Source organism: Epinephelus moara, chromosome 6 (genome assembly GCF_006386435.1).
Source record: "Epinephelus moara isolate mb chromosome 6, YSFRI_EMoa_1.0, whole genome shotgun sequence".
In the NCBI taxonomy this organism is placed as follows: domain Eukaryota; kingdom Metazoa; phylum Chordata; class Actinopteri; order Perciformes; family Serranidae; genus Epinephelus; species Epinephelus moara.
In genome coordinates, this window is record NC_065511.1 from 28,252,380 (window position 1) to 28,275,012 (window position 22,633).

A 22,633-nucleotide genomic window follows, 5' to 3' on the forward strand; every position below is an offset into this window, starting at 1 on the left:
CATCGGACTGTGCCGAAGCCTCTGCAGCGTGCACGGATGTACTGTATGTAGCTGCAACCCTCCCGAGTGCCTAATTAATTCATGAGCTCATAATGCTACACATGCTATAACATCATGGCTGATGAAATCTGTTTCCTTCCTCACACACAGACAGTCTGGTTAATCAGAGCGCTGATTAGTGGTCTGATCTATGATTTATTATCTCAGGTACAGTACTAAGCACTGCAAATCTCTCTAGTCGTGTTGGTCGTCGGGAGTTAGGAGTCGTCTCACTGTTTACTGTTTAGACCCATAATTTGTAACTCATCAAGGAGTTCCTTTTTTTAACAATCAACTTGATGCATATTCATAATTAGCAATGTATCAATGTAATTAAGTGTCTTGACAGAAAAAGCCATTACAGCCCACGTTGATCTGTGGGCTCGACTCTTGCATGAATATTTATGGGATTATTAAAAAAGCCAAAGAGAGCAATAATACGGGTGCAGAGATACCGTGTCGAGTCAGAAATCATCACCGGTAATGCTGGGCATTATTCAGACGCTGCTTTCAAGTCACATCTGAAGTGCTGAAAGTGTTCATGTTTTACTAGCTGGAATCTGAACTTTGAATAAAAGGGAACCAAACTTCAGAGGACTTTGTTTTGGTAACTACTGTATAGGTGATTTTTATTAGGGCTGCCATGAAAGATTATTTTTACTGTTCGTGATTCTGTCAGTTACTTCCCCAGTAAATCAATACATCTTTGTCAACACAGTGTTGTAAAGAGAAGTGTTAGAATAGTGGAAAATGTCCATGGTAATTTCCCAGAGCATAAACTGAGGTCTTCATATTGTTTGTTCTGTCAACTCACGGTCCAAATTTACATAATATAATATAACAGACAGTGAGCAACAGCATTTGAGAAGTTCTTGGAATAAAACAACAGATTTTCTAATTTAGGTAGCAAACCTACAACTACCGGTAATGCCCTGCGCCACACCGGACCAATGAACGCTCATCTGAAAACAATATGGTGGCCTGCTGGTAACAGGACAGGACTATAACAGTTAAACAGGAAGTTAAAATATGTTTCTGAAAAAATGTTTTAGGTGAGAAATAGGTGACGCAGTAACAGAATCTTGGCTTGTATTTGATCAGCGCTGCCTAGTTTTACAGTTTGTTCACAGTATTTTCAGCCTTTTCTACAATAAGGAAACACTATGGTGCCCACTTCCTGTTCACAAACTCTCATACTACAGCCAAACAGTGCACTAAAATATGTTTCTAAAAACAATTAGGTGAGAAATAGACAATGCAGTAACAGAATCTTGGCTTGTATTTGATCAGCACTGCCTAGTTTTACAGTTTGTTCACAGTATTTTCAGCCTTTTCAGCCATTTTTACAATACAGGAAGCAGTATGGTGCCCACTTCCTGTTCACAAACTCTCATATTACAGCCAAACAGTGCACTAAAATATGTTTCTAGAAACATTTAGGTGAGAAATAGGCGACACAGTAACAGACTCTTGGTTTATATTTGATCAGCACTTCCTAGTTTTACTGTTTGATAAGTTTGGTCTGAGTTTGAGCGAGATGAGAGGGAGCTCTCTCTCTTGATCCGCTTCTGTACTCTGTAGCCACTTTCCCATTGCACCACAAAAAACCCAGTAACACCCACTAACATCTGGCTTTTATATGTAATAGGAAAGGTTACAGTCATCATTCACACTCGGGTCTAGTTACTTTGCAGCAGACATGGGTATTTATCAGCTCTGGTTCTGGCATTAATGGAAACACAACAACCTGGTGAATGAGCTCATTACATCCCTTTTCTGATGAGATGCAGTGATCACAAAATACGATCCATATCTGCCCAACAAGTGCTCAAACATTTACTAACCAGTTTTACAGCCTGTCCTTGACCCAAAACATGGCATATCAATTAAAAAGGGAAAGAAAAAATAAACACAGAAAGGCGTGCTTGTCCGCAGCAAAGCTGTATAAGCAGCTCTATTCTACTGGCAAGTCTATGGCCTTTTTTTTAGCAGGTTTTATCGTGTTAAAAAAGCCTGCATACATGCGCAAATTTTGGTGGAAAAGGGGCGCTTGTGTCCGTGGTGGTGGGCATTCAACAATGAGGAAGTACAATTTGTAGTTTGAGCAACAGCCCTGGCACCAGCGAAGCAGGAAGATCATGTCACTGCCAAGACGAGGGAAACTTAACATAGTTCATTTACACATATTACCCACAGTGTTATGATAGAAAACTGTTTAAAATTTGGTGAAGTAACCCTTTAATTAACCATTAAAATAACCGCAGTAGCTTCAGTGTTTACCACAGTGCAGTGTGTGTGTGTGTGTGTGTGTGTGTGTGGTACCTCTGCCTCGTAGATGAAGAGGATGACGTAGGTGATTGTGTAGACTGTCATGTAAATGCTCAGCTTAACCGACCCACTGTGACTGATCCTCGCCCTGACACACCCACACACACACACACACACACACACAAACACACACAGACAAATATGGTGAAAGGTCACACACAAGTTAGTGGAAGATAAGAAATACAGACACACTCGAAGATACACAGACGCATGCAAACACACATACAAAATTCCACATTTGGATCTTAACACACAAAGCAAAGACAGCTTAATCTAAAAAGCAGCTATTCAACACCACACAGCACAAAGGACTGGTGTGCTCAGCTCTGAGAGTTATAAATATAAAATGGCTGCAGACTCATGGACACGGCAGGCTGTGAAGAAATCTGTCCACACTCACAAAATCAGAAATGAATGGCTCTTCATTTGCAGTCAACAAACGTAACGAGCATTTTCAAACACCCTTTTGCTCAGACTAATTCAACACCACACACCAGAGACGACGTATCAAAGTTGTCGGGTAGTTATCTCAAAACTGTCAACTTATCAGTTACTGCAGATAAACAGTCGTGCTTCTAGCTTGATGGTGATGCAGTTTTAAGTTTATTCACCAGGGCTTTTAAGAGGGTTTAATAAGTCGAGGAGATCACAGAATCTTCTGAGCCCAGAGGAGGATGTAATCCTGGAGTCGAAAAAGCCAGCTTAAATCTTGCAAGCTCAGTTTTCGCTACAAGAGTTCAGTCTGGAAAATATCCACAGAGATTCAACTGAGCCCGGAGCAGGACCGATCTTCAAACTGTGAGCAGTGGTTTAGATGATGACTCACCACGAACCAATACCTTGTGAACTGCCATTTAATTGAGCTGTTTCTTGCATAAAACTGACTCAGACACCGGCGTCCGGGAATAGCTTGTGAGAAATCTAACAACGTTTCGAGAACAACTGGCATGTTTGATAATTGGGATTTCAAAATTGGAAATGTAAAACTGGAGAGCACTCGTGAATCATCTGTTGTGCCGGCTATCTGAAATGATGCCCGTCTCGAGCAAATGTCCACTAAGCCTTGCCAGGGAAACAGTCAGCGAACCAACAATTTGTCAGCTGGCCGTGCCAAGCGAAAGGTAATCCTGCAGCTGACACAAAAACATGAACACGACATAAAGTTCATAGCGTCGATCTATCAAATTCCTCCTGACATATCAGGTGTTCATCCGCACCGTCACGCCCCGGCTTACTAACTGACTTTTTGATTGACATCTAACATTGTCATGTCATGAGATACTGTTATGACTGTGACAGCGAGGCCTGACAGCGGGAGACAGTGGCAGCATAGACACACCCGCACAAGGTGACAGGCTTGGCTAAAAAGAGACACACACAGGCTTGACGAAACACACACAGACGCACACACACAAAAGCTGCAAAAAAAATTGCAAACCCCCACCTGGTGACAGTGAAACCTTTGCCCAGTAATATGAGCATCAGAAGGAACACCAAGAAACTGACGGAGAACAGTAATTTCCCTGGAGACGGACAGAGAGGAGGAGTGAGACAGGGAGAGAATTAGGTTGTGGTTTCCAAATCTGTAATATCAGAGGGGAGAGATAAAAATCGGGTCTTTACACACACGCAAAATCATGCACGGTCCTGCCTGCGCCCGTCAAACCAGCTGATGCACCACTTCAACCGCTCACACATCCATCATCGTGCGCTCGTTCATTCTGCTCGGGCAGTGAGTGATTCAGTCAGTCAGTCAGTCAGTCGGTGGCCAATGCGGGAGAAGAACTCACCAAGTATTTTCAGGCTGCCGTTGCCAACTCCATCTCTAGCATACAGGCCCCAGTAGACACAATGGAACAACAGGCTGAGCACTGCCAAGTAGAAACGACGCAGGGAGCACAGAAAATAAGGAAAGAGGAGAAGGAGGGGGGGATGAGGAGAGCAGGGGAGGAAGAGCGGGAAAGGTAGAAGAGACGGAGATGTCAGAGAGAAGAAGTAAATAAAAGATAGAGAGGACGGGGAGATGATAATGAGGAAGGAGAGAGGGCAGGGGTAGGAGAAGAGGAGAGGAACGGGGAGTAGAGAAGCAAGGCAGGAAAAAAAAGAGGAATTGATAAAAGGAGATGAAAAAGGAGCAGACGGCTCGAGAGGAGTGGGAGGAGAGGGAGAAGGAGAATTTAGGGGTGGCAGGAGAATAGAGAAAGGGATTTGGAGAGGGGACAAGTGAGCAAGATAAGGAGGGGTGGGTGGAGGGGGGGGTGAAAAAGGAGAGGAGAAGTTGAGGAGGGTATTCGTCAGTAACAGCATGCTCCAGTGAACACTGTAACGCAGCACGGCTGTTTGCAAAAGTTCCTATTCAGAGGCTAATAAGGGCGATAATATCTCGCCTCTTGAAGTGGGGATTAAGGTATGAGATGCTGCAGCCGTGTGAGGGGCTCATTGTCGTCTTGAGTGTGTGTGTGTGTGATGTGGCACGATGTGTGTATTACGGTGTGTGTATCCAGGACAGACGCACTCACCCTCCACACCTGCCGCTGTCATAAACATTTTGTAGGTTGTGTGAAGAAGCTGTCTTCCCTTCAGATTGTCTGCAGGGGGGGGAAAAACAAGAATGAGATAGAGGTGATGGAGTTGTGTGTGTGAGTGTGTGTGAGTGTGTGTTGGGGATAGAGATAAAAAGAATGGAGATATGCTAACAGATGGCAGAGGAGAGCGAGGGAGGTACAGAGAGTGAGAGACGGAGAGAACAAGAAAAGGGAAAGAACAAGGGAGCGGGCCAGATAAATTGGGGGGGAGCGACCATTAGTATGCATCCATCTTGTGACGCCCGTCTCCAGATGAGGCCTTATACATCTTCTCCACTCCCTCTCTCCCTGAGCTGTGGGGAAATATTTTTAATGCGTATTTAAGCAGCCAATTTTACTACCAAAACACTCCTGCAAACAGAGGCAGCCCCGGGGAAAATTTACAGGGGGAGGAAGGGTCATAAACGTTCACACACACACTCACAGCTGCCCTGTATAACCGCAGGCTTGGCCAGCCAGACGCTGCTGGATCCTCCTGTGACTTCCACAAACGTACTCTAATGGTGGCTGTCAAAGGCACGTTTCTCCCAAAAGGCCTTTAGGCGCGTTTTGCTCTATTTGCACGACACTCCACATTGTTAATTTTTATGTCCTTTGTTTGACTTTAACTTGTGCAAATAAATAAAAACTCAATAAAACTCAAGCCTCCATGTCTGTGAATACTCAAATGAAGCCGGCAGAAGCAACATGCACGTGGTGAATGAGATACAGCGGTGCGTTCAAAGCCTCCTCCCAATCTGCATGAAATCACAAAAAGATTTCAGCAGAACTCAACAGCCAAAAGACGTATTTGCACCTCATTACATTATTCTGCTGCAGCGTGGCAAGCAAAGCGAAAAATAAACGAACGACGAGTATTTAAGGTTGCACTGTCATTTCTCTTTCTCATTTTACTGTAGGAAACATTTTACTACAAAACACTTGACTGACACTGAGTTAATCTGAGGAATATATAATGCCAGTTTTGGAGTTTAATATTCAGATTTCTCTCATTTTAAAGGACCAGTTTACCCAAATTACATAAAAACTAATTACCAAACAAAACAAAAGAATGACTGTGTTTCTGTAGCTGCTGAATTATGATATGATATTGCTTTTAAAAGCAGTGAGCACAAACTCAAATTCACTTCCATTCAATCGGGGTGGCTGCAGAAATCTCAGTGACAGATATCTCAAAATCCTGGCTAAGAAAACTGAAAGTATTTGCATTACAGTTCTCAACCTGAAGGTCGATTAAATGAACGAGAAGGAAAAAAATATGTTTGTTGCACCATTAAAAAAAATGACTTTGGTCTATTTTTGGTTGTTTTTGTTTTCTTTGTAAAAATCTTTCACCCTTTCAAGCTTTTAAATTTTTTTTAATGAAAAATGTCTCTTTGGCTGAACCACTCATATTCATTAAGGATTCATTGGGGATTTTTTCAAAAGAATATCTTTATCGTCCTTGTACAGTACAAAGACATTCAGTGTGCAACTTCTGTTACGATTAAGGCTGCAGATTGTTTAAAAAATGACGATACCAGCACCAATACTAGTACCCTTAAAGTGATACTGATACCGATTGAGTACTTCTTTGGATACCCATAATATGAATGGAGCGGCGTGAAGTATAGCTGTCACAGGGTGATGGTATATGCGTGAGAGGATGTATGTGCGGTCCTGGTGGCGTTGCTATCTTGAGATGGGAGCTCTCTAAGCTTTTGTGGGGTTTCTTTAAATGACCTAGAATACACTGTGAGTGAGCAGACTCATTTTTTTTTTTTACTTGTTTTAATAAATTATTTTATGCTCCACATCGACAGTTGTTGTCTGAATGCTGACTTGGGTCAGTAATATTCCCCAGTGGTAGTTATCAAAACCTCCCTTTATAGTTACGCACCATACCCGTTATATAGCCATACTTTTGAATGTTTTGGTGACATCTCAGCATCCTAAACTGCCAGCTCCGTCCAATGCACTGCACTCGACACTCGACTGCTGCGTGAGTGTGAGTTGATAAGTCTGTCCACACATACACAGTGACAGGGCTAACTGTTCTCTTCACATGGTTAACGTTACCTAAGGGTTATTAAGATTTAATGACAGACTCAAGTTGTTTTGGTGTCAGCGTGACGTTATCGTGACTGTTTACTGGCTCAGTGTTGGATGTTAGCTGCTGATGTGTTAGCACGTGCTAACCGGGCATACGTTGAACTGACTGTTCGCCACAGGAAAAGCGGCTCTGACGAAAGCAGCAACAGAAAGTTTGCTTGCTGTTTGATGATGGGAGTTTGGATGTAACAGGATCAGACCACTGGAGCAAAAAGGGTCGAATGCAGTCTTCATTTGACTGGAGAATTTTCTGTACTACTTTAATAATAAACGTATCTAGTACCGATGCCCAGCCCTAGTTACAATGGTATAACGCATAAGGCAAAAATTCTAAATGAGTTAAAATAGCAATAACTACTGTTATAACCTTATTAAAAGTAACAGGTATTATAAACAGTGCAAATAGCTCAGATGTACAGTGCAGCATTAAAACCAAAACAGTGCAAACACAATATAGTCCCACTACTGTAATGAAGTCAGTTGTGCCAGACATTATGGGATCAGTCAGACAGATTACAGGGGGCGCCTAGTGGACTGCTTCAGTGCAGTTAAAGCTCTATAGAGAAAAAGCTATTAGTCTGGAGATGCAGGCGTAAAAGGTCTTAGAACATCTGCCAGATGGAAGCAGTTCAAACAGACGGTGGCATGAGCATGTGGGGTCCTTACAGATGCTAAAGTTACTTGTGTTACCCTGGTGCTCCTGTATGAGAGTCTAGACCAGCCTTCACATTCAAGTGGACAAGATAAGCCTGTTCACCTACAGTGCAAGATGCTGATCAATATAGACTGCAAAGTGAAGAGCGAAGGAGCTATTGACTGTCTTCTTCCTAAAGTCTGTCCCACTGACTTCTCACTAGCACCCCTAGTGGTCCGAACATAAAAATACTTTAGTTAACGACAGCTCCCTTCTGAAAGGTACCAGTTGATATAGCTGCTGGAAATGATCAAAGCTCCAAGTATACTTTTGCTGAGTCTAGACCAACCTATAAGAGCCTTCGTCTACGGACCTTACATAGCTGCACACAATCTGTAATTTTACATCACTGAGGAGAGGCTACGTGATTATTTAAGAAACCCTTCAACAAATTACGAACACAGAAAACTTTAACTACAGATGAGCTACTTTAATTTAATCATGCAGAAGCTTACAGCAATAAAACAGTCATAACAACCAGGCGTAAAGATGCAAAAAGTCCAAAAGTCTCTAAACTCAGTAACAGCATCTCGCTCAGTGGAGTGAGTGCAAACAGAATGAGCTCCAGCACTCGCAGTAACCCCATCTCATCAGGCTCTTGTTTGTCTCATTCATGACAACAGCAAAACTGTTCTGCTTGTTTGAAATCTCGTTCTCAGGTGGAAAGACTCTGCTCAGCTCCAGTTCTTGTTCAGAGTGATGCAGTGTCCCCCAGCAATTGATCAGGGTATCTGCACTTCTCTAAAACCTTAAGTTCTTATACCTTTCCTCGATCCCTACATGGACGTCCCTCATCAAATCTCCTCCTCTACTGTCCCTACATTAGATCATAGGTACGCCCGCCTGATGCTAGCTTTTGCTGTTCTGTTAATCAACCATCTATTCTAATTCAGGTACTTCCCATTTTCACCAGCCATCTGTGGCTGCTCAATAGTCTCGGTGCTAAAGTAAACTTTATAATCATCATGAAGTTCATTCTGAAACATTTCTGTATAAAATCATTAGAGGTTCAATATTTATCAAACTCTACTTGATTAAACACATTAAGTATAACTCACACACATTTCTACTCACTGATTCAGTGTCCATTACAGAATGACTTACAATATAAATCACAAGACTTCATTCATTTAGTGGTTCGTTATTTTACCACTCATTTCTTTAGCATTTTAAATCTCTTTTCTGATCTAACCTCCATCTTCTCTTACTGCTGTTTCCCTGCGGTGGTTCCTCCTCTCTACTGGGCCCTCACTCTGCCTGCAGTGGTGACAGGTTACTTATTGGTGACATGCAGGTCAGGTAATCGATAATCAGCTCCGGTTCTTCCTCCTCTGTGTCTTCCTATGGACTGTCAGAGGTAGAATGGGCTTGTTGTGGTTCTTCCTTTTCATTAGGTTCTTCTGCTGCTTCTGGGTTTGGCTTGTTTAGTGTTTGTGTTTGTGTTTGGACAGGGCTATTATCTGGCCTTTTTCACTCAGGGAGGCCTCGAGGCCTCCTATAAAGTCGTCTGGATTTAGCATCGTCGTCCATTTTTCGAGCCACTTTGACTCTTGAAGGAAAATATCGGTAGAGCACTGCACTTTAAAATGTAACTATCACTTTTTTTTATGATGCCTTTGTGTTCAGTTCAATGTTCAATTTGTTCAATAAAAGAATGTTGGAAAAATCTCTTTCTTTTTTCATTGGTTGTATTTTACCAGTATACTGAAGGCTGCAGAGAGGTACAGAGTACACTTATCTTTTTATTTATCGCAAGTCATATCGTTATTGCAACATTAGCATGTATCACATAATTTCCGCATATTGTGCAGCCTTGGTTACAAACCAAAACAGGCAGGGGACCTCTTAGAGATACGGTAAGTGAGAGAATATGTTAAATTGAAAGTGAATCAATCCTTTAAAGTTGGGGTAAAGTCAAATGTGAGATTAACATTGCAGGAAGGCTAAACATATAACTGCCGATGCCTCACATCCATTACACTCACAGTTTGAGCTGCTCCCGTCTGGGCCTCAATTTAGGGTCCCTAGAGACAGTCAGACCATATATAAGAAGTCCTTTATTCCCGATGTCATACAGGCAATGAACACAGAATGACTGTGTCAGGGAACGCTACTATTTTTATAAGATGTGCTCTCTTTTACTATCTATCTATCTATCTATCTAAACACATTTTACATGTTAAAACAACTTGTTGAAAATGTGAAAAGACTGGGAGCTATATAGCACTGAATTGTGGAGACCAAAAGTTAGACTGTTTTTCACCATTTCTGTGTCCAGGATTTTGTTTTTGGCGGGGCTAGAAGCCTGCTTGATTACAATTTTTGTTGTTGTTTGACAAAATAAATTTAAAAAGTACCATTCTGTTGAAGACTGAGAAGAACGAAGTCGATCTTTGGGCAGGTCAGTGTCCTCTGGCTACGACTCTGGTGGCTCAAACATGAATGGCTGTACAAGTCCACTAACACTGCTAGACGGAACATCCATTGTTCATTCATTCAGTCATTTTCCTTGACTGCTTATCCTGTTAGGGGTTGTGGGGGGGGCTGGAGTGAGCCTATCCCAGCTGACACTGGGTGAGAGGCAGGGTACACCTTGGACAGGTCACCAGACTATCACAGGGCTGACACATAGCGATAGACAACCATTCACACTCACACACACACACACACACACACATATGGGCAACTTAGAATCACCAATTAACCTAACCTGCATGTCATGTCTAGACTGTGGGAGGAAACCGGAGAACCCGGTGAAAACNGGGCTGACACATAGCGATAGACAACCATTCACACTCACACACACACACACACACACATATGGGCAACTTAGAATCACCATTTAACCTAACCTGCATGTCATGTCTAGACTGTGGGAGGAAACCGGAGAACCCGGTGAAAACCCCAAACGGCCAATTTAGAGTCGCCAATTAACCTCACATGCATGACTTTCGATTGTGGGAGGAAGCCTGAGCCACACTAACACGGGTTCGAACCAGGAACCTTCTTGCTGTGAGGCGGCAATGCTAACCACTCTAACCACCATGCTGACATCCATTGTAGTAAAAATAGTCAAAAAATACGTACATCCCAAGGTCCACTTGGAGTGGGTGCTGGATACATATATACAAAAGTCATGAAAAAAGGAAAAAATGTACCGCACACCAAGTCTCAGCTCCCACTGAAGGCATCATACATCCTGTAACAGCAGTTTGAGAAAGAGCCTTGTGCTCGAAACCTCACAGCGCAAATAAAAAAGCCTTCAATGGGAGCCGAGACTTGGTGTGCGGTACATTTTTGACTTTTTTCATGACATCCATTGTAGTGCCACAGTTAAAGGAGGCTGCAGCTTTCCAGCAAGTGGGCGTAGTCTCAGCACATTCAGCAGACACGCCCCCACCATCCCAGATTTTGAAACTTAATTTTATGCACTTGGAGACGTTTTTAATAACTCAAATTTGACTAGGTGCTTAACAAAACATTTTTCTGTTGTGTGACAAACTCATTACACATATTTATTTTTACCCGGACTTTAACAGCTTGGAAGAATGGAAGATGGCTGCACAGGAAAACCTCACAGGACATGAAGGAAGCAGGGAATGACAGAGTTTTCACTGAGCAGTAAGTCATTCCTTAGGGCTCTTGTTCTCAGCTGCTTCGGGTTATTTGAGCTGTGACCTTCATGTGACGAACTCGCTTCACTAACCTCAAAGCTAGCGCTACCTTCTCCATTCAAGCGTTCACCTTTACACGAAAACCAAGCCCCACTCTCGCCATCCTCTCTCTCCTACTTTCTATGTTGCTCATGCTCTGTTCTGACAAACCCCCGGCCCCGAGAAAAAATAAGCACATGCTCCCCCTTTTACTTATCGGGGAAAACATGAGAACTTACTCCTATCCCATCAAGAAAACATGTAGACTTTATTATAGATTTGAAGCAAAGGGCACTTAATGACTGCTGCAGGCTCTGAAAGTCAGAAAAAATTGGCCAGTTCATGGAGGAGGAGAGGTACAGTAAGTGGAAAAGACAGTACTTACAGGCAAAGTAGCAGGAGAGGAGGAACACCATGGAGAAGATGACCAGGAACGTGATGTCCGTCTCCAAGATTCCTGTGAAAAGAGGGTGGAGGAAGTAGAGGAAAGAAATGGAATAATTGATGGGAACGAAAGATGGGGAAAAAGTGGGAGATGGTGAAAAAGGGAGAGGAGGTGAAATCAAAACCAGAGTCAATGAGGTTCAGAGAATATCAAGGTGAAGAAGAGAGGGGCGGTAGGGGAAGAAAAAAGTAGAAAAAGGAAGGGATAAAAAACCAAGAGAGGCAGGTACGTGATGAGGATATCGGATTAGTTAAGAAACCCAGAGAGTTACAGTAGGGGGAGAGGGAGAGACAGAGAGAACGTTGGAGATGTAGGAATAATTCATTTAGAAGCTACTTGGGCCCCCTCTTCTTTTCATCCCTTCCTCTCAGTTCATCTATCATCATTAATTCATTCAGCCGTCCCTTCATTATTGTAATTTGTTCAGTTCAGTGTGCTTTATTGGCCGTGCTAAGTGGTGTTGGCTTGTGCCATCAGCAATTCCTTCCATAATCTCTCTCTTTCTGTCTAATCACTCTTACCGAACTCATCTGCAGAGAAATGCTGCGTCCAGAAAGACTGGCCATTGGTCAGTTTCATCTCGTACTCCAGCTGCAAGCCATCGCCCTGCAAGAGAAGACAGAGGAGCAAGAAAAGACAGAAGAGGCAGGTGAGATAAAAAATGCATTCAGGCTTTGTGATCTGTACAAGATATACATTAAAGCTTAAAGCCGCACAATCCTGCGGGTCAAAATGGCAATGAGACTAATGATTCTTCAGATACATTTTTAAACATATTCTTATGACATTTTGATGATGGAGACCTGCAGGATCTGTTTGTTGGACTTAAATCCAGCATTTTACATGAACCTCTGACTGCTGGATCACCCAGACAGCATACGTGTTTTGAAATGTAAGAAATCAAACTGGTGCAGGGACACTGACAGAATCAAATACCACAACATCTTGGTTTCTATACATAAAATGTGCTAATGTTTTGAGGATGAACCCTGACACATTCATAGCATATTTACAAAAGAGAACTTTTATTTTCACTTATTGTCCACAGAGATGCAGTACATTCTCACATAGAAACAGATCCCATCTAGTCCATCATAACATTTCCAAAATTTTTCGTGCAGCCACACCTGCTGTATTTCCTCTCTAGAATGCTAAATCAATGAATACTGAAACCAAGACTCTCCAGTAGCATATATCAAGTAAAGGTAACAACCCACCAAACCACTTTGCCTCTCCGCCACGATGTCACAATCCAGGGTAAATAGAAAATAAGCACAATTTTCAGTAATCAAAACAAATAAATTGTCCTGGTAGTGGTTTACCTCATCCTATGGTTTGTATTATTTTCCTCCCTTTGAAATGAGAACTATTTCTATAAGGAAATCAGATATTCTCTGAGAGTAAATTGGTAAATTTCCTTGGAAAAACTCACAAATTTACAAGAAAAAAAGTGATATTCTTTGAGAAGCAAAAAGGGCATGTGACATAGTATAAAGAGTGGCAAAGTCCTGGAGGAAGTCATGGTGGATAGAAGGTCAAAAAATACAGGACTTTGACATAGGACACAAGGCTTCATGTCCCATGTGAGTCAACGTTGGCTTCTCATTTTCAGACTTAGACGACTTATTATTTTCAGTTTTTAGTAGAGCTGCCCCCTGAAAGTTGGAGATTCAAATCTTCAGTCGGGGACCCCTCAGTCAACTCAAATTCCACCAATTGGGGTGTGTGTGTGTGTGTGTGTGTGTGTGTGTGTGTGTATGTTAGTCAATGTGCAGTGCACTTCTTCAGATTAAGCTTTAGAGTGAGCGTTCCTCACTTTCATGCTGCTCTTCGGTACAGGCCGCTGCAGACACAGAGGCAGCCTGCCTGAGGGAGGAGACAAGCTTTGCACCCTAACACGCTGACTTAACACTATCATCTGCCTTCTGCTTAGAAGTGGTGAATTTGCAGCTCAGAGCAACTTAATACAGTACAGTCTCTGGTTTTTGTTTGATATCTAATTTCGGCAAAAATGTTGTTGCACATTTACGATCCGTCGTTAGCATAGTTAGCTTGTCTACTATATTACGTGAATGTCACTGTCACGATGAATGTCCTCCTGAACCCTGTTTAAACTCTTAAACTCTATATGTAAAAAAAGAAAAGAGCAATGCATAGATGGATAATTGTATTGAACAACCAAATATGATTTGACTGAAATAATTCTAAATAGGTCCATCCCTTGTTTTTAGGATGTATAGTATAAAGCTGCTGATGTTTTTCTTGTATATTTTTTTTTTTTTTTGCCACTTTCATCTCAGATTTTGTTTTTCTCTTAAATTTACAATTTTATCTCAGAAATTCTGATTTGTTTTCTTGGAATATTACCCCCCTCCCATGGCTACGTTTTTTTATTTTTACCTGCAACGGTCCTTACATTCCATTGAACATATGACACATAAAAAAATCATAAACCAAAATGGAGAAATGCATATTTGATAGTTTTCGGTCTCATAATGGCACTCCCTTCTCTTTGCATTAATCTGTTGGAAAACCATTGGTTCTCTTTCAGAGTAGATGACAGAATGTTTTTGGTACAAGTGCCAAAAAAATTCAGTGGCTCAAAAGGTAGAGCAGGTCGTCCATTAATCGGAAGATGAGAGGTTTGATCCCTGGCTCCTCCAGCCTGCATGTTGAAGTGACCTTGGGCAAGATACTGGACCCCAGTTTGCACCCGATGGCTGTACCATCGGTTTGTGAGTGTGTGTGAATGGTTACTGAGTAGCAGGCGGCACCATGTATGGTAGCCTCTGCAACCAATGTATGAATGAGTGAATGTGACATGTAGTGTAAAAGCGCTTTGAGTGATCAGAAGACTAGAAAGGCGCTACACAAGTGCAGTCCATTTACCATTTGACAATACAATAGCCGAGTCTGGAACCAATACCAAAATTAAACTTGTTTTCATTAGCTCACTTCATCTATCGACATGTAAAGCAACATAATGAACTCCCTTTACTGTCTTTTACCAAAAGTAGCCAAAGTTCTCAAAAGTTAAATGTTGTCGAGACAGCTGCACAAGAACTTTGCTTGAATTTTTTTTTTTTTAAATTGTGATAAATCTGGATCTATTTATATAATAAATAGAGCACCAGACTAACTGATACTTGCTGCTTTTCATTTGGTACCAAAAGAGTACTGAAGATCAACACCCTGTCTTATTAACAATGTTGATACACTGACTAAGCACGTAGAAGCTCAGCGCTCAGAGGGATCAAATACGATCACAGCAATGCAGCCTTTAAGACCAGGAAAACAAAAATCTGGACTTCACCACCAAATTAGGAAAATTAAAATCCCAAAGGATGTTTAGTCTGTTCAGTCACAAAGTCAACATCCTGATTTCACTTGGACACCGTGCAACACATCCATAAAACTGATGAAAAACATCTTAGCTGCTTGCTGATGATCATGAGACAGTTTTGCTTTTTTAAGATAACTGACTCATTTTTATCTGCTGCAGTCATTTCCCACTGATGTCAATTCTTCACACCAGAACGTCACGAGAGCGAACACGACGACAAAGGTGCCGCATGCGACTCTGTGATTCCGTTTGATGCGACTGTGTTCAAACGTGAAATTCCTGCCTACTGAAGCAGAGGCCAGATTTCTTCCAACCATTCCTGGTACAAGAGGAGGAAAACATCCAGATCCTCCTTGGGGACGGACACAATGTCGGTTTAGCTGCTCGGTGAAATTGTGCCATATAGTCAGTCGGTCCCCCAGCCGGCCTGGAAGTGCCTCGGGATCCCCCAGGTGTGTGTGGAGGGAGGTAGTGGAGAAATGAAAAAAGGAATCTAGGCTGCTCTGCCTTCTGTGCCGCCAATGAGCAGATGACCCAGATTAACAGGAAGGAAGGATGGATGGATGGATGGATGATAGCCATAGCAACAGTTTTCTCTGCTTTAATGCAGAGTCCTCTCTTTTTTAATCTTTAATAGTGTGACGCACTTATAAATTATTTGTTTGACTCATTATAATTATATGTCGATCAGACATATTTGTTCTAAGGTGCGATGTTATGAAAGGCAGCACAGCAAGATAATATCTAGGTGTGTAAACATGCAGTGAAGAAGAATTACCTTGGAGAGAATAAACGTACCTGAGTGTTAAACCCCTGCTGGAATGATGTTCATTTTTTTGCAGTCACACAAATAAAAAAGTGTCAAACTGAAAGTGAATTTGGGGAGGTGAGAAAAAAAGTGCGATGGGGAACAAGAGGGGGGGGCGAGATGGGTTGACAATCAGAGCACAGAGAGCTCATTTCACACACACAAGTTCAAAGCCGATGGAGTTCGCGCTTGTTGCGGTGGAGCGAGGGAAAAGAGTGAGTGAGGGAGGGAGGGGGGAGAAAAAGACTTTGATTTCATTTGGCAGCCTGAGACTCCATCTCACTCCCTCTATCAAAAAGGGCGAGAAGCATGGAGCGTGCACTGCCACAAAATCAATACAGACACAAAGAGCAAGGAGACAGAGATAAAGAGAGTGATAGATGTAGAGGGGGAGAAAGTTAAAAACACAGGTAGGGAGAAAGGTAGACTGAAGAGAAGGGAGCACATGCAAAGAGGGGAAGAGAGATGTATGCAGGGGGGAGAGGGAAGAGATGAGGGGAGAGGCAGCACTTCACACAGCGGGGATTATCTCTCGGTGGGACTGACAAGGAGTCACAGGATGATTTTGGGGTTGCTTGTTGGTTTCAGGTGTAAAAAGGCATCTACTTCTGATATACTGCACTGATATATCACACACTGAATGTGCTCTAACCATAACACCTGTGCAGCCTTGTACATTTTGTGCCCCTCTGAGCTGCAGATAACTGCATTTAAAAGGGAATTCTGGGAGTCTTCTGACAGTGTGGATCTTTTCTCTGGACAAAAAGTGTATATAGATAGCTGAACATTATGCTCATATGTGATTGTTGGACATGTCATTCCAAAACTATAGGGCAGTAAAGTGATACTTTGGGTTGTATGAGGTACTTATCCATAGTCAGTGTGAAACCCACAGTCAATGTCACTCAGACGCATCTCTCTCTTTAAACCCATTCAGTCTCCCTCTGCAGAAGTTCCTCTGTATACTCTGGTTCCTCTCGTCTCCACAGTAAATGGCATTTCATCGTCACCGTCACGACCACTTATTTTTTATTTTGTCATATTTATTGTCTCTTTTATAAACTGCTGAAAGTCTGACCCAAACAGCTGACCTGCAGCCTCACACAGCACTACATGCGTAGGAACATGGAAGTTCTATGGGTGAGAAAATCTAGCGCCAAAGGAAAGGGCTGTCTGACGGCCAGGTAAAGCAGTGAAAGTATTGTCAATGTAGCGTCCACTTAAACTGATATTGATTTTTTTTTTCCAGTGAGCTTTTGATTAGGTGGCTATAATTCATTTTGCTGCTAATCCCCATCCACAAAGTACTCTGCCTCTCCAAACTGGAGGCACACTGGGCCGCCATCTATTTAAGGTCAGAGGTGAGATTAAGTCATTGTTTTTGAGTCTCAAGTCTTTGCACTCAAGTCCAAAGTAAGTCCCAAGTCAAGACTGACAAGCTGCAAGTCCTAAAGTTTGAGTTGAATGCTAAACAAGTCATACTGGACTCTTAAACTAATTCATTTCATTCATTCATTTTCTGTAACCACTTATCCTGTTGGGGGTCGCAGGGGGGCTGGAGTCTATCCTAGCTGACACTGGGCAAGAGGCGGGCTACACCCTGGACAAGTCGCCAGACTATCACAGGGCTGACACATAGAGACAGACAACCATTCACACTCACATTCACACCTACGGACAATTTAGAGTCACCAGTTAACCTGCATGTCTTTGGACTGTGGGAGGAAGCCGGAGTACCCGGAGAAAACCCACGTTGACCCGGGGAGAACATGCTAACTCCACAAAGAAGGGCTCCACCACCCCAAAATGTGGACCCCCTACCCCAGGTTCAATCCAAGAGTCAACATTAGCTTGCTAACTATGTTCATATTAGCCTTGACTTTCCCTTCTTTGAAGAAAAAGAAGAAGAAGAAATACTAATACTACTCCTCTAGGGGGAATTTAATTTAATTTCACTCTGTTGTCATACACACATGCCCAAAATACACACATGCACAAACAGGACCTCTACATGCATTAAATGGAGAGATGTCAGGGCACGTGGGGCTGCGCTTGGACAGGCACTCCGAGCAGTTGGGGGCTCAGTGCCTTGCTCGAGGGCACCTCCACAGTGCCCAGGAGATGAACTGGCAGGTCCACCAGTCCTCGCTCCATATTTGAACCAGCAACCCTCCAGTTCCCAACCCAAGTCCCCATGGACTAAACTACTGTTGCCCTTTGTGCAACTTTTGATTGGCCTGGGTCTGACCTGAGTCCAGGTCTTGTGACTTGAGTCAACACCTGCTGAAGGTATTACACTGACGATGGGAGAGTAACTCAGTCAACCCCATTTCACAAAATCCAAACTATCCCTGTCATAAATTTGTGTGGCTCACATAAGGCAGCTTTTAAAAAGAAAGGTCAAATACACATTATCCTGACACTTAGTATCTCACAAAAATATTGTTTTCTGCTTCTCCTATAATGCGACTTATGACATATTTTCATTAGACCTCTCCTGCCTGGCAGATGCCAATGTCTTTTACACTCCATGCTTCCACATTGTAAAGCAGGCTTTCTTTCTCAGACTTGACAAAGCTCCTCCAAAGCCAAATGAGCCAAGTGTCCCTTTAATATGCTGCTATAACAGCCTCCTCTCCTCTGGGAAGGCTTTCCAAAAGATTTCGGTACCTGGCTGCAGGGATTTGCTCCCATTCAGCCACAAAAGCGCTAAGTGAGGTCGTGGCACTTGTGCTTATAAGGCCTGGCTCAAGGTTGGCGCTCCGACTCATGCTGAGATTGTTTGATAGGGTCGAGGTCAGGGCTCTGTGTCGGGGCCAGTCAAATTCTCAAACCTCAAACTCAAAAACTCTTTCTTCGCTTTGTGAAGGCTTTCCCAAAACTGTTGTAAGAAATCAATAGTCAGTCTAAAATATCATTGTGTGCTGTGGCGATAAGATTTCCCTTAATTAATAAACGAATCGAGAAAATAATCACCAGATTAAAAGCAACTGTGGTCGATGATGAAAATAATTGTTAGTTTCAGCCTTGACAAAGAGTTTCTTGACACACAAATAATATTGTGGGAGAATCACACCCTTAAGTATTGCACTCCGTGTTCAAACTGTGAGCAACACAATCTACAAATCATCAGGTTTGTTCATTTCCTATAAAAGTGAGCATCTCTCCCGAAAGACTCCAAACACTGTCAAATACTCCCGTTATTGTTCCTTGTTTATCACATTAAAGAAGTGCAATGTTTCAAGTCCAAACTGACTCCCCATCTGGCGCAGAGTGATAGGATCCGTCTTCTGCATGCGACTGTGTCTGAAGTCTTTGTGAGACATACAGTTCTACAATTTTGGAAGAGCTGCGGTAGATGTGGGTGTGTTTCTGCATTGTTTGGTCTATAAAGATGAGTCACCTGGCCAGTCTAATTTCAGCGCTTCCTTGGTTCCCCACTGAGGTAATTTTGTTTCATTAGCAGCAGCTCTGCTCGGCATAATAAAGCGAAGGCTGATTGCAGGCATTCAAGTTTTTTCCATTTCTCCGCTTCTCTCTGAAAACCGCGAGGATAAACGCCTCATAAAACTAACTCTCAGACAACAGTTGCCGGGGTCGATGGCAAGCAATGAAGCCATGTTATTGAGCTGTTCTGTCTTCTGTTTATTTCCAATTAATGGTATAATTAGCTCCAATTAACGAGTGATATTACTGTAACTCATCAAAACAGTTTCATGAAAGGCAATAACACAGAAATAAGTGTTGTCTTGAGAAAACTTTGCAACTGTACAGTACACCCCTACACACACGCAAGCAGAGTTGGATTGTACAGTGTGACGTACATTGTTGATGCAGGTTTTTGAGATGATAAATATGATTCATGCAAAGATATCTGCAGACGAAAAATTACCATTCAAGCTTGTTATTATTAGTGATCTTTGGTTACTCTGGCAATTTACTTGTCGGAAAAAACTGACTGCCAGAGGTCCTCTGGTCTGTAATTTGCGATGACCTGAATTTTATTTATAATGATTGTCTTTTTTTTTACTCTCCCTGATGAAATAATGATTATTTGCGGCCTTGAGGTTTCCTGCTATAATTAAACAAGTGAAATTGCCTGGAAATGTTAAATAACGATCAACCTCACATTTTATCATTTCGCGCAGGCAAGACTACATCTGGGAATTGAGAGTAGACATCCTGAGGTTTTGAGGGGCTTATGAGCTGATATAGATTTAGACCCACTTCAGCACAGGTAAAGACTGAGATGGAAAGTACATGAAAGGAGAGCTGGATGAGAGCACAACAGGGACAAAGAGAGGAGAATAAGCAGCAGCACATAAAAGTGAGGGCGCACGGGAAAATGCATGGAATGAGCAAGAGGCGAAGGAGAAATGAGACCAGCGAGATGGCAAGATGGAGAGGAAAAACACAATTAGAGATAGGCCGATGGAGAGAAGCAGGAGACGGAGAGGTAAATGGATATGAAATGGCGTGGAGCGCGTCACAGCTTGGTGACAGAGTTGAAAGAGAGCAGGACGCAGCCAATGATTGTGAGCGACAAAGGAAGAAAGACGGAGAGGTGTGAAAGTGTAAGGGAAGTGAGGAGGCGAGCGGTGAGAGACGAGGGGTGGAAATTGGCTGTGGGGTGCGGCGTGCATATGTCCCCCGGAGTGGAGACGAGCTTTTACACTTTAGTCCAACAGCATTAGGGAGCGTGTCTATCAGTAGACGCTGGCGTGACACTAAACCACACTGTGCGGGAAGCATCCGTTTTAATCATATCCCTCTTCAACCAACAGCACAAAAACAAACCCACCAAAAAAAAAATCTCTCTAACACACTCCAACACTCACAGACTCATGACCAGGAGCGTGACACTGATGCAACCCAGAGTGTGACACTGATAGGCAGGCAAACATCCAGTGATACACATTCAGCAGAAATCGCACTTTAAAAAACATGAGTATGTTGCACACAGAAAAAACAATACACCTATTTCCTGGGTTTTGTCCTTGACTGAAGACCTCTGCGTAGGAGGATGTATCACCACCAAGCAGAGCTATCATTATACAAGCTCATGATTTCTTCAACAAGTGCCCCAGTCCAGACTCACAACAACAAACAGCACACCGCAGCCAACGCTGTGCTCTTTTTCTCCCGGCGCACCATTAGCACAACACAGAGTCCCATTATAAAACAACACAATACTTAAAAGTCCCTGAAGCTAGCTAATCAATAGACTACAGTGGAGCCCTTGTTAAGGCATGTTTAGCACAGTTTAAGCAGAGAGTCATATATTAAGAGTCTCTGCACTTTGTTGTACAACTGTGGCATGGGAGAGAGATAACGCACTGCATGGTGTCCAGAGGCAATTCAAAGAGAGAGATGCACAGATTAAGAATCAGCTGTGACATATGAGGAGAGGAGGGCAAGTGGGTGTGAGGGGCATTCTGGACAGCAATTATTATTGTCATGTATGTTACATTTGGGATTGGGTCTAAAGGTCTGCAACATACAACAACGTTTGATTATCATTAGTAGAACAAACATTTTCAATATTACCTTTATGAGAGTATCAGTCTATCAGTGGTAAGTATTTATGGTATCTACCATTCTATTTTTGGAATCTACCTATCTATGGTATTAGTCTTTCAATCTATGGTATCTTATCTATTGTATATATCTATGGTAGGTTTTTATGGTACCTATCTGTCTATTTTTGGAATCTATTTATCCATGGAATCTATCTTCCAATCTATAGAACCTATTTATCTATCTATGGCATCTCTCTTTCTATCTCTCCTTTTATCTATGGAATCTATCTTTCTATCTATGGCATCTATCTTTCTACTGTATCTATGGAATCTATATTTCTATCTATCTTTCTATCTATGGCATCTATATTTCTATCTATCTTTCTATCTATGGTATCTGTCTTTCTATGGAATCTATCTTTCTATCTATGGCATCTATCTTTCTACTGTATCTATGGCATCTATATTTCTATCTATCTTTCTATCTATGGCATCTATATTTCTATCTATCTTTCTATCTATGGTATCTTTCTATCTATGGAATCTATCTTTCTATCTATGGCATCTATCTGTGGCATCTCTCTTTCTATCTATCTCTGTATCTATGGCATCTATCTGTCCATCTAACTTTCTATCAATGGCATCTATCTCTCTAGCTATCTTTTTATCTATGGAATCTATCTTTCTAGCTATCTCTCTGTGGCATCTATCTTTCTATTTATAGCATCTATCCTTCTATCTATCTCTTCATCTGTGGCATCTATCGTTCTATCTATAGCATCTATCTTTCTATCTATGGCATCAATCTTTCAGTCTATGGCATCAATCTTTCTATCTATATTCCTATCTATGGCATCAATCTTTCTATCTATATTCCTATCTACAGTATCTATCTTTCTATCTATGGCATCTATCTGTCTATCTTACTTTCTATCTATCATCTATCTTTCTATCTATCTCTGTATCTATGGCATCTATCTGTCCATCTAACTTTCTATCAATGGCATCTATCTCTCCATCTATCTTTTTATCTATGGAATCTATCTTTCTAGCTATCTCTCTGTGGCATCTATCTTTCTATCTATAGCATCTATCCTTCTATCTATCTCTCTATCTATGGCATCTATC

The 22,633-nt window shown here is 42.1% G+C and overlaps 1 protein-coding gene across 1 annotated transcript in view; it reads right to left on the reverse strand.

The window, feature by feature from the left end:
* Nucleotides 1-22,633, reverse strand: part of tmem145 (transmembrane protein 145) — a 63,375-nt gene that overhangs the window by 11,188 nt on the left and 29,554 nt on the right. The window contains 6 exon segments of the mRNA XM_050047809.1: nucleotides 2,362-2,455; nucleotides 3,812-3,890; nucleotides 4,158-4,238; nucleotides 4,887-4,955; nucleotides 11,776-11,847; nucleotides 12,357-12,441. Coding sequence (XP_049903766.1) covers nucleotides 2,362-2,455; nucleotides 3,812-3,890; nucleotides 4,158-4,238; nucleotides 4,887-4,955; nucleotides 11,776-11,847; nucleotides 12,357-12,441 — 480 coding nt within the window.